The sequence below is a fragment of the Grus americana genome, chromosome 1, assembly GCF_028858705.1.
Source record: "Grus americana isolate bGruAme1 chromosome 1, bGruAme1.mat, whole genome shotgun sequence".
Lineage (NCBI taxonomy): Eukaryota > Metazoa > Chordata > Aves > Gruiformes > Gruidae > Grus > Grus americana.
This window is the reverse complement of record NC_072852.1, coordinates 115,536,694-115,549,382: the sequence shown is the minus strand read 5'-3', so window position 1 is coordinate 115,549,382 and position 12,689 is coordinate 115,536,694. Positions and strand designations below refer to the sequence as shown.

At 39.7% G+C, this 12,689-nt stretch overlaps 1 protein-coding gene across 3 annotated transcripts; it reads left to right on the top strand.

Moving 5' to 3' along the window:
* The first annotated feature begins 812 nt into the window (after positions 1-812).
* Positions 813-12,231, top strand: CCT8 (chaperonin containing TCP1 subunit 8). Of its 3 annotated transcripts, none has more exons than XM_054812145.1 (16): positions 813-970; positions 2,693-2,783; positions 3,374-3,453; positions 4,488-4,637; positions 4,917-5,097; positions 5,814-5,875; positions 6,540-6,677; positions 7,100-7,278; positions 8,246-8,312; positions 8,395-8,482; positions 8,585-8,700; positions 9,790-9,861; positions 10,078-10,242; positions 10,658-10,777; positions 11,218-11,309; positions 11,994-12,231. In XM_054812145.1, coding segments are annotated over exons 1-16 (1,662 nt in total). In that variant the 5' UTR covers positions 813-910; the 3' UTR covers positions 11,995-12,231. The 3 variants fall into 3 exon arrangements, with proteins under 3 accessions (XP_054668120.1, XP_054668113.1, XP_054668128.1); XM_054812138.1 differs by having other exon boundaries at positions 11,218-11,316; XM_054812153.1 differs by lacking the exon at positions 11,218-11,309.
* The last annotated feature ends 458 nt before the right edge of the window (positions 12,232-12,689 follow it).

Here is a 12,689-nt window from a genome sequence, read left to right as displayed (position 1 = left end):
TTTGAACAAGTCAGGTATGCAGTAAGTCAAATACTTCACTGGACTCCACAAAGTTTTATGACCACTTTTTGCCATCCATGGCAATGAAGGCTCTTAACTGTTTCTGGGACATGTATCACTAAATGCAGAGAAATGCCTGCGAGACAGTATGCTGAACCTGACAGTGAAGGACAGACTCCGAAGGAGCCAACATCAGCCACTGCCACAATACTGTGCATCACTTTACTCCCTGGACAATGCTTCACACCCCTGATAAAAAGAGGTAGAGATTTGCATGAAGTACAATGCATCAAGCAACACTATCTTACCTATTTCATGAAAAGATAAACTAGGCTCTTTTCCTTTTAAATAAATGACATAAATGTTACATAAATACTGTAAAAGTGAGATGAACCATCGATTTTGGTTGGTTTCATTTTACCTAAAGCAAAATGCACTGGACGAGCCAGTCATCCCTCAAGTTAGCAGTCTCTAAACGCTAACCGCTCTACCAATCTTCATTCTCTTTTAGAAATTCAGGGGCCTTTATTGGGCTGTCGGCTAGGCAGGCTTCTGGCGAGCTCAGCCGGGACCGCGAAGAGAGAAAGCTGTCAGGCGAGAGGGTGTTTTCAAGGACCCGGCTTCCAGGAAACTCTTCCGACCGAGGAGCAAGGGGCTCCGCCGGAGCTGAAAGCCGAAGCCTGAGCGCCACCTGCCGCCCATTCTGAGGAGAAGCGGAAAACACACCCCGGCCACCACAGCGCCTCAGGCCGCCTAACGGCCCCCTGCGCCCCGCCCCGCCATCGACCTTCCCTGGGCGCAACTCCTCCTGCCTGCGGGCGGCCCGCTTGCCCCATCGCGCCTGCGCGTCCCGTCTCTCCCGTCGTTCCCGGCGCGCCGCTGTGTCTGGCAGGAGCGGAGCGGAGCAGAGATGGCGCTGCATGTCCCCAAGGCCCCGGGCTTTGCCCAGATGCTCAAGGAGGGGGCGAAGGTGAGAGCGGCGCCGGGCAGGCGCTGTTCCCTCAGGAGGATGGGGGGCGGGGGTGGAGACTGGACTCTCAGCGTGGCGGCGCGGGGAAGGCTCGGGAAGGCCGGTGGGGCCCAGCGGCTCCATGCGTCCCGCAGGGCGGGGTTCTGTGGGGGCTTCGCGCTTCCTCCCCCGCCCCCCCCCCCCGGGTTTGGTCCCCTCAGCGGCCATTGCGGGGCGGGGGTGGGGATCTGCCCCGCGCCGCCGCTCGGCGCGCGAGCATGGGGCGGTGAAGGGAGGAGGGCGGTGCCTGGCGCACGCGGCCTTCGAGAAAGCTCTGCCGGGGCCGGCGCCCCCTTCCCTTCCCCTCCCCTGCCGGCGCTGCCTCCGCTTCTCGCCGCCTCGGGGGTGCTCCGTGGGTCCCCATGGCGTGGCGGGGCGGCGGGCGGGCAGGCAGCACCCCGGGCGGCGGTGCTCTCCGCCGAGCCGCGCGCCTGACTCGTGCTGCGCTGTGAAAACGGCGCCAGGAAGGCGTTTTGTTCGGGGAGGGTTTGTAGGTAGCGGTCAGCAAAATCACACCGGCAGCTATAGATTTAGCTGTTCAGCAGTGTCCCGCTTGTTATGTACGTTCCTGTATTCTTTTTCTGTTGCGGTGCCCGTAAGAAAAGTACTTTTGCCAGTAGAGTGACAGAATATTTCCGTATATTCCTTTTCCATAAATCCGTTTTCATTGTATTTAAGGTTAACAAATGTAGATTTTATAGTAGTTGAGGACTGTGCCTGATAAAGGAGAAGCTTTGTTTGAGAAAGTGGATTGAAAACAAGCAAGGGTTTTGGTTTTTTTTATTGCAGGGGAAAATAAAATAAGAAAGTTTCTGGTTGCTGCTACCTAACAGAAAGGATAGTGAAGTTAGCAACTCAGAAAGCTCTATGTTTTTCTTTTCAGAATCTTCCTTGGAGATAAAGAATGGCATATGCCAAGGGCAGGGGGAGAGCAGGGAAACAAAGTGGCTTAGATGCTGGTTCTCTAATACAGAATTCAATAGCAAGAGCTGCCTTTTATAAAACAAGGAGGCAGCTGGCATTCTGCAGCGTTTTGTATTTAGAGAGTAAATATTATTAGAAAGTACCATTCTCCCTTCTCTTATGGGCCACGCTGTAGGTTTTGCCCTGTTCTTTCTTCAGGCCCTTTCTGGGGACCCTTCCTTTTCTTAAGGCTTCCAAGCTGAAGCTAGGCTGATTGGCTTCTCAAACACAAAGATTTTATGAATCGTTCTGCTTCTGAATTTTCAAACTGCATGTGTTTGAATGTAGAACTGAGTTAAATGACTTTTGTGGAATAGAGAGTTGTCAGTAAAGAAGCATGTACAGAAACATATCCTTAAAAAAACCTTGCCCCTCTCAAATTGGTATTGCTTATTTTCTATTTCCCTGTGGCATGCCACTAACTTTTTTTGAAGACTTGAGATGCAAACTGTATTGAAAATTGAGTCACTGTTCAGATTATCTGTGCAGAAACTTATTGTGCCTGCTGAGCTGCCTAGTTGAGGAGTTAATAGTAGTTCTTTTATCACTGACTTTGGATAAGGTTTAGTTTCTGTTTAAACTTTAAGTGAAATACCAAATTAAATTAATCAAAAACTTTCATGGACTCAGTAGATTATTGCTGCTTTGATGAGAAATGACTTGTTCATCCTTTTCTTCTTTTTCTTAGCCTAATTCTGAGCAGAACATTTTTCTTTTTAGCATTATTCAGGACTAGAAGAAGCTGTCTATAGGAACATCCAAGCATGCAAAGAACTTGCTCAAACCACCCGTACAGCTTACGGACCAAATGGTAAATAAATCCTAAAATTATTCTAGTGTTTCTGAGCAAAATGTTATGTTTGAAGACTAAGCCTACCTTGACAGAGAAGCAACTGTTTGTTCCTTGAGGAAACACATTGGGCTTGCTCTAGAACTCTTGATATAGAGATCAGACTTCATTTAGTTAGCTCTTGAGTTAGGCACAATATACCTGCCTTTGCTAGGTTTTACTGCCAGTTACTGTGTCATCTTTGCTATCTTACTGCTCTATGGAAGACCTAAAAAATTAAAGGAAAGACAGTAACTCGGTAGATAGTCATAATGAGCATAACCATACCGTGTCCAGTCAGGTATACCAAAACAAAAGGTGTTCTCCAGTATTGATTAATTAAGTGATGCATTAAGATTTTGAAGATGAAACTGCTTATTCAGAAATTACTGATTTCTCCTTAATGTAACACATCTGAAGTGTTATTTCGCAAAAATGCTTTAAGTTTTTAAATTATAAATAGGGCTAATGTTTTAATGTGTAAGATATACCTGAAAGTTATGAAGCAGTATTTGTGTACAAAATGGTGTTTGCCTAATGAATGATTTTTTTAATTTCTTTTGCCCCGTTAGGAATGAACAAAATGGTTATCAATCATCTGGAGAAGCTTTTTGTTACAAATGATGCTGCTACTATCTTGAGAGAGCTGGAGGTAAGTTTTCTTGCTTCAGAAGATGTCAGTCATGAAGTAGCGTTTCTGTTCATGGGCTGCTCTGGTTCTGAGTGTTAATAAGGAAATATATGTCACCCTGCCACATGATTTGTGGATGTCATTTTGTAAATCATCTACATTTTTCACAGTGAAAATTAGAACCCTTTTGTAAAGCAGCATTAAGTAGTTGCAGGAGATACTTAATAGCTGTCTACTTTGTTCCCCCCAAATCAGCATAGATTTAGAAGAGGATATGTCTAGACAATACAGTGTTTGGAAAACTCTGAATGTAATAGCTGTTGTGTTATTCTCCCAGTGTTGGTGGTTGCCATGTTCTTCTCTCTGCTTAGAATATGTTAATTGGATTTAAGAAACTGAGGATATAGCAGCATCTTCCCGTGAATACAGTAAAGTGTGAGAAGACTGACCTGTCCTAACTTTTTCCTCTTACTATCAAATTCCTATGTGTATCTCAACACAAATAATATTTTACTGAATTCTATACTTAACTGATAAAAATAGCGTAAGTATTAAGTATTTCCTTAATGCATTGCGTTAGTGTTTGGTATAAGTAGAATAACTGTGGAAGTCTCAGTTCCGTTTTTAAAAAATAATCTGCAGGCTAGTTACTTAATCTAATGAATCTTGCATGTTACTTTCTGGGATAAAATGACAGCTGCTCTAATAATATTCAAGACTACAGCATTTTTATTGCATTTCTTTGAAAGAAAGGGAAAGTACTGCAGTCTTTAAGCAGAAAAACACTAGAACTGAACTGTAATTTAGATGTCTACTTTGCATGTTACACATGTGAATTCAGCTTGAAGATCCAAACTTCAGGCTGCTCCTGTTGCAGAGCTTGATTGTGAAGCCACTGCATCTTGTTTAAAAAAAAAAAAAAAAAGGCCCAGAACCAATATCAAAGATGTCTAATTCATGTTGTGGGGGGAGTGTTTAGTTATCTGATTTTTTTCTGTATATGTTTGTACTTTTGCTTACTTCTTGTAAACTACGATGTGTAACTTCTTTTAAAGGTCCAGCATCCTGCTGCAAAAATGCTTGTGATGGCTTCCCACATGCAAGAGCAAGAAGTTGGAGATGGAACAAACTTTGTCCTTGTTTTTGCTGGAGTTCTTCTGGAGTTAGCAGAAGACCTTTTGAGGATGGGGTTATCAGTCTCAGAGGCAAGTTATATTGTTATTACAATTCACATAGCTTGAATTCAGATTGCTGTTGGTCAGTATTCTTGGGTCATAATATTGTGAATATCTGCTTCCTTCTGAACTAATTTTTTAGATAGAGATGAATGAACAACAACCCTGTATGTTTTGTTGTTTATGATTGCTTACTTCCCTTGTAAGCTTTTGCATTTTTTAATGTTTTATGGCTCTTTGAACAGGAGACACAAACAGTATGAATGCATAGTGAAGTAGTGTAGTGAATATTTATCATTTTCTGCACAGGTCATTGAAGGATATGAAAAAGCTTGTAAGAAAGCCCTAGAAATTCTTCCAGACTTGGTGTGCTGTTCTGCAAAGAACCTTCGAGATGTTGAAGAAGTGGCATCTTTGTTGCACACTTCAGTGATGAGCAAACAATATGGCAATGAACATTTTTTGGCAAAGCTTATTGCTCAGGCCTGTGGTAAGTGTTCAAGAACAGATGTGTGCGTGCTTCTAAAAAACTTGAGTAGGTTTGCTTATGATCATTACCAATGTCTTCATGCAATATAAAAGGTACGGTTAGTTTATCAGGTTGAATTGGATGGAATGCTTTGGCCTCTGAAATGAGTATAATCTTTCTTGTGTTGAACTCTTCATTGCCATTGTGGCTCAGAAAAGGTCTGTGTTTCCTACTACATGTTTATAAAAATAGCTTTCTAGTCTTTTTACAGTAGAAACCCATCTTCCTTCCTCTTCTTTTATCATTAGGAAGATGTATTACACTTCAGGTGTATTGCCACAGAACAGTGGAAGTGAGACTGTAGTTGTGTTGTTTTCTCCCTTTAGATTTCCAGGAAAAAAAACCACATGTTTAAGTGTTTTCTCAAAATGTTCTGGGTCAGACTTCACTTTTGTGTGTACATGTGTGAATGGATATTCAGACTTAATTAACTGAGCGCTCTGAATAGATGTTGCTTTCTGATTACTACATTGTAAAAACAGAATTTCTGTTTCTCTTGATGCAAGTTATTAGCAGATTATAATTGCCTTAAATTTAGGCGAGCATCTCAAACCATTGAATTTTAGTACTTCAGAAAAACTCCAGGTATTATTTATTTATGGTGTCATTGTTCTACTTAAATCATTAAGCAGCACAAATTCATTTTTTTTTTCCTTTTTTTTCCCTCTGCCTAACAGTTTCTATTCTTCCTGATTCTGGCCATTTCAATGTTGATAATATCAGAGTCTGCAAAATTGTGGTAAGTTGGAAGTAGCTAGCTTTACTGTATTATTAAAGTAGACAGTTTAATTAAAGTTACTATTCAGATCTTTGAACTTTGAAAAGAGCTTTTTCTATTTTAATCTCTGTTGTGTTGTGGCACGCATAATAAGTTTTGGAAATGGGTCTTCACGTTCCTTGTTTAGTGCCCAGCAGCACCTTTCAGAAACAAAAATCATTAATATTGAAAGTTTACACTAAATCAGATACATTAACTTAATTATACACAGGGATGTTGATTGCATCTTTGTTGTAGAAGCAGTCACAAGATCAGGCTAAGATGGAGGCTGGTGGAAATGCAGTGGTCTAATCTTGTGTTCTTTTCGTTAGGCCTCATTATGATATGTAGCATTGAAACAAGTTTATATCTAGTATGAATTTCCCCTTGTGTTTTTTCCCTGCTAATAAATACAAAACAAGTTGAGCACAGAAAAAGAATGTCACCAACAAATCTTAAAATGGGAGCCTGTAAGAGAATGTTTGATGTTGCTAAATCAACTCAAGTTTTATTTCTTCATGCTGCAATGAAAACTTAAGTTGCTACATTCAAATGAATGTAAGGACTGCTTTTCATAGAGGGTAGTGCAGCTTTCTGACAATAAATGATCAATAATATGACTTTCATTCCATTTCTTTCCTTTCAGGGTGCTGGTATCTCTGCTTCCTCAGTACTTCACGGCATGGTTTTTAAAAAAGAAACTGAAGGAGATGTCACTTCTGTCAAAGACGCAAAAATAGCTGTGTATTCCTGCCCTTTTGATGGTATGATAACTGAAACTAAGGTATGTAAAAGCTCAAAATAAGTTATATACCTATTTATGCTTATGTGCTGTTATTTTTAGACTTAACTATAAATATTCTTGACACTTGGTGATTGAGATATTTTTGATAATATTGAGTTCACTAGTTTAAAAAAGTCTGAACCTAATTTTGCTTTACAGGGTTTTTGAGATTGGGGAGTTGTTGGTTTTGTTGGTTATTTGAGCCAAACTATGCGATGGAATGTCTGAACTTCAAGGCTGTCTAGAAATGCTAGAATTGCCCTTTTTTTGGCTTGTTTTACCCCATTGCCTGGGAAGGGTGGCAGTATTATAAAATAGGATGACTTGAGGTATATGGATAGGTTGGGAGACAAAATCGTTTGCCAAAAACTTTTAGGCATGTAGTTAATGCTGAATTGATAACAGCGTATGTGTTTTACTAGGGCACCGTACTTATAAAGAATGCTGAAGAACTGATGAATTTCAGTAAGGGAGAAGAAAACCTAATGGATTTGCAAGTCAAAGCTATTGCTGATAGTGGTGCAAACGTAGTAGTAACGGGTGGCAAAGTGGCAGACATGGCACTTCATTATGCCAACAAATACAATCTTATGTTAGTCAGGTAAGTGCTGGAACAGCATAAAAACATTCAATTTATTTACCAGGTTTATGAAATGTACTTGCCATATTGTCTCTTGCCTCTCAAACAAATTAGAAACAAAATATTGCAGACTGGTTCTCTAGTAGATGAAAATCTGAGCTGCAATTTGTTTGTTTCGTAGCTTATGTTTCTTGATAGTATTTCACCTCTTCGACAGCTAATTGGAGAGTAACTTGTGTATATGGTACTGTTATTCTGGTTTAAGTGCCTTTATAGCATATCTGGAATCAAAAATAAAAAAAATTGTGGATCTGGTAAAGAGGGGTGTGGCCTCAAAGGCATATAAGACTATACTGTAATGGTTCCTCCTGGTCACAGTCCTCATGTGATGCTTTAGGAATGATGAGATACGTCTCCGTGCATCACTAATGTCTTGATGGATGGAAGAACTAATTCTTAGTGCTGTTCTGTCATTTTTGTGGGCCTTAGATATCTTCTTATCTATAAATAAAGCATGTTCATATGTCCTTGAAATATATTCTGCACAACATAAAGTCAAATTACTAGCAGCAGCTCTCAGTTCTCACACAAATAAGTGGTCCTGTGTTGAGAGCCGTAACTGTATTGGTGGTGACCAAAAAACTTGAACTTCTGGAAATGGAGCATGACACTGCAATCTCTTGAATGATTATTACAGAGATGTTTTAAAGAGCAATTCAAGTCTTATGCACTAGAAGATGAAGTTTGATATTTTCCATGTATTTGACCTATTTACTTGTTTTTAAATTCTTGGAAAATAGTCTTTGGATGGCATCCCTGAAAATAGATTGTTATAACTTGAAAAGATAGATGAGTGTATTTTAGAACTTGATATTTATTTTTATAACTTGATATTTTGATATATGTCATTAGTTTACAAAATGCTGCCAAGTTAAAAGAATGCTTACTTGTATGTCTTAACATTTGTTTTGGAAACTTGTTTTTAAAGGTTGAACTCAAAGTGGGATCTGAGAAGATTGTGCAAAACTGTTGGTGCAACAGCCCTACCCAGACTGGTAAGGACTTTTCAAATGAGGAGCAGAAGGGAGAGAACTGATAGGTAGGTTCACCTCTTAACTCTTTGTTTTGTCTTTCTAGACTCCCCCTACTCTAGAAGAAATGGGTCACTGCGATAGTGTCTATTTATCAGAGGTTGGGGATACGCAGGTGGTTGTGTTTAAGCATGGTATGTATGTTCTGTGGAGCTCCTAATGCTACTGTTCTAAAAGTATGATGTTAGATGGAAAAAACAAACTTAATTCAGAAATGTGCATGTCTGTCTAAACAGAAAAGGAGGATGCTGCCATTTCTACTATACTCATTCGTGGCTCTACAGATAATCTGATGGATGATATAGAGAGAGCAGTGGATGATGGTGTAAATACTTTCAAAGTACTCACAAGGGTAAGTAACCAGAACACCCAATAAAACTGAGCTGTTGGATCAGTTTCAGGCAAGACTTATGCTTGCTTTGTGCTCGTTTGCTACAAAGGCTGTACCAGATACTTAGATTATCAGCTTAGGAGCCTTCTTGAGGTGTAGAGAAGGTTGTACAGTATTGACGAGTTAGCTGTGTAAAAAAGATTGCTGCTGACATCCTTGTGAATACCATGTACATTGAAGATGGATTGGTTTTACCACTTTCTAACGGTAGTTAGCTCTTTGACCGTTTCCCTGAACGTTTTGTAATGTTCCTTGGAAACCAGGCACAGAAGAAAAGCTAGATAGCTTTGTTTGTCACTGGGGATCAGGACAAAGTGACTGGTTGTAAACTAAATTTCTAGTTCGTTGGTGACAAGACGCACTTCTTCCACATACTACAGATAGGCTTTGTAGATGGAAGAACTCCGTTCTTCAGAGTTTTTTTTCTGAGCAGCTTTTGTGGACTTGAATTTTTTTTATTTTTTTTTTTAGTGCAAAAGGAATTCTGTATTTCCTTGGATGATGGCATGCAAAGAATGTTAAACTTTTGTTTGACACTTTATGTGTCATGCACGTTGATTTTAGAGTACAGAAACAGCCACAGACTGTATGTTTATGATTGTCTCCAGGAGTTGTCCTGGCTTCTGATTTATGATGATTACTCTTCTGTTTAAAAGACTGGGAGTTCTTAAGTGGATGCTGGTTTGCCAAAGGATATACAAAATAATTAATTAAAAAAAAAAAGGCAGCAAACAAAACACTACCACCCAACACCTTGTGATACCTGTACAAACAAAAAACCCACCAAAAACTTCAGACACAAACCCCACTGCATTATTATTTTTCTTTTTACAAAATAAGCTATTATTCTTCAAAGACATTTGGCTTGAATGAGTGAATTCTGGTAAATTTCTATTATAATGCATGTTTGCTCTGAAGTGGATTCTTAGTAAGTCTGTGTGAGATAAAGTTCTATTGTGTTCTTCTTGATAGAGTATATAAATTCTAAAAAGTAAAAATTAATATAATGCTTTAAGCAAAACTCTTCATTTTGGGATGGTATGTTCACAGGATAAACGTCTTGTTCCTGGAGGTGGTGCAACAGAGATTGAATTAGCCAAGCAGATCACATCTTACGGAGAGGTACGGCAAATAAGCTTTTTGACTCTTTATTTTTATACATATATGCACACATATATGTACTTAAATATGTATGTGACTTATAAAAATATATACATATTATTTTGTACCAAAATATGTGTGTTTTAATGCATATAAATCAATAAAAAAATGGGGGGGAAAATACTTCCCTATTTTATGGTTTTTGAAATGCTGACGTGGTTTTCAAATTCACTTCAGACATGTCCTGGGCTCGACCAGTATGCCATCAAGAAGTTTGCTGAGGCATTTGAAGCCATTCCTCGAGCACTGGCAGAAAACTCCGGAGTAAAGGCTAATGAGGTCATCTCCAAACTTTATGCTGTTCATCAGGAAGGGAACAAAAATGTTGGATTTGATATTGAGGTAAATAGTCTCTCACATTACTTGGTGCTCTGCAATACAGGGTTATATTTAAATGTACTTCTATCAATATGAAGCATTTATAGATTAATTTAAATCATTGAAGCTCTGTGTTGCACAGTCTAGAATAACTTCTTAGAATTGAAGTGTGGTGTGGTTTTTTTCATCAGCAAGCAGTTAAATTCAGTGTAGTATAGTGGCCTTACGTAGGAGGTAAAGTGAGATACTGGACTAATGTGATGGTGAATTACAAAGTAATTACTTAAGTCTTCCTGTTAATGGATTAGGAATGGTTTTCTGAAGAGAGAAGATGAGATCAGAAAAGTGTTAATTTGTTCTGAACCTGTAACCTTGAAAACCCACTAACTTGCTAGGTAGGAGCCTGAGACAGTTTGAATCATGTTTTATCCCCTGACAGGCCGAAGCTGCTGCTGTGAAGGATATGTTGGAAGCTGGTGTGTTAGACACGTACCTTGGAAAGTCCTGGGGTATCAAGCTAGCTACAAACGCAGCAGTAACTGTGCTAAGGGTAGATCAGGTAAGCTTACAAGTTACTTGGGCGCTGAACTGAAACCTTTAACTCGGCATGCTGAACGCTTAATGCAAAATATGTGAATCTTTTGGGAATGCAAGGCATAAAAATAGGATACTTGAAAATGTGGTTTGTTTATTTCTGAAAGCCAGGAAGCAGTTTGTTCAACTTGCAGAGTTGGGATGTTGCAGTGTTGCTGCTTCCATAGGAGCACTATTAATATTTCTTTTTTTAAAGATTTGACAGTTGCTACTCTTATCCAGAAAGTTATCCTAACTTTTGTAGGAACAAGATTTAACACAAGAAGCTTTCTGTCGTATATTGTTTTTATGTGAAAATTCAGCTTTTAGGAAAAATGGAGGTTATAATCTTAATGACAAAAATCTTAACTTTATATACTTTGTGGAACTGTTCCAAAAATGTATTTGCATGTAAAATTTCTGTAGATTATTATGGCAAAAACAGCAGGCGGTCCAAAAGCCCCTAAGCAACAAGGACATTGGGATAAGGATGACTGGAAAGATGAGCCTGAAAAATAGTATGCAGTAAGCTCTGTTTCTCTAGCAGAGAGGTATCTGTGTGTGAGTGCATGCATGAGTATCTTGACAAGCACACAGCAGATGAAATCTTTCTCACGGACACATAACACTGCTGTCTTGTGTGTGCTGACTGCTACATTTTGTATTTGTGCCTTTGCAAATGAATTTTACTCCTAAAACCAAATTTTCATTGAAGGGACGACAAGTACGGTTGTAGTTTTACCTTACTCGTCACCGTCGCAAGTGCAGAAAATGAGCCTTTAACATGGTAGCACTAGTGGACTTTATGCTTTTAAGATAGGATATTTAGACTTGTTAATTCAGAGCAATAGCTCTGATAATTCTTCTGCTTTCTGTAGCGTGCATCCTGTAAACCAGTCACTCGTTAGCCTATTTAAGCATTCACTTTCTGTAGACTAACTGAAGTCTTAATTTGCATGCAAAAATGAGGTAAAAGCCCTTTTTTGTATATCAGGGCTCAGCTTCTGCCATTTTCAAGGAAAAAAATAATGTAATTTGTGAATATCTCAGAGGATAATAATATTCACTGGCTTATGTTCAGAGTGGGGAAACTGCATGAATTTAGTGAATGTTGATAGTTGGCATCATATGGCTATAAGTAAAAGGTGGGCGAAGGGCCTGATTCTAACCTTACCCTTTTCTACTTCCCTTCTATCTTCAAGATCATTATGGCAAAACCAGCTGGTGGCCCTAAACCTCCATCAGGAAAGAAAGACTGGGATGAAGACCAAAATGATTGAACAATTTAACTGTACTTCTTAAATGACGTGATGATGTGAGTTTTTTAATATTCCAGTTGGAGCCTGTCACAATGTTTTGCTCTGTTGCCTTTAAGTTATGAACAGTGTCCAGTGGAGTGCAGAACTTGAAACACTTCAATAAATGTACTCACTGCTAAAACATTAACTGTCATTTTGTTTGGACTTGGCATAACGTGGTTGTTCCCAGTGTGAAGATGCAGGCATGTGTGGGGGTGGTGAGCTGGCCTTGGTACCCCTTCCCCACCAGGACAGGGGCAGAACACAAGTTGAAAAAGCTCATGGGTTGGGGGAGATCACTTACCAGTTACTGTCACAGGCAAAACACACTCAATATGTGGAAAATTAATTTATTGCCAATTAAAAATAAGAGTTGGAGGGTGAGAAACAAGAACAAAAACTAAAACAACTCTCCTCTTCACCTCCCCTTCCTCCTAGGCTCATTCCCTACTCTACCTTTTCCTTCCATGTGCTGCAGGGGTTGTGGTCTGTCTGTAACAGCTCCTCTGCTGCTCCTTCCTGTACACACTTTTCCCATGCTCCCCTCTGTAGCATACAGCTCCTCTGGAAACATCTGCCCCTGCATGGCCCTCCGAGGGC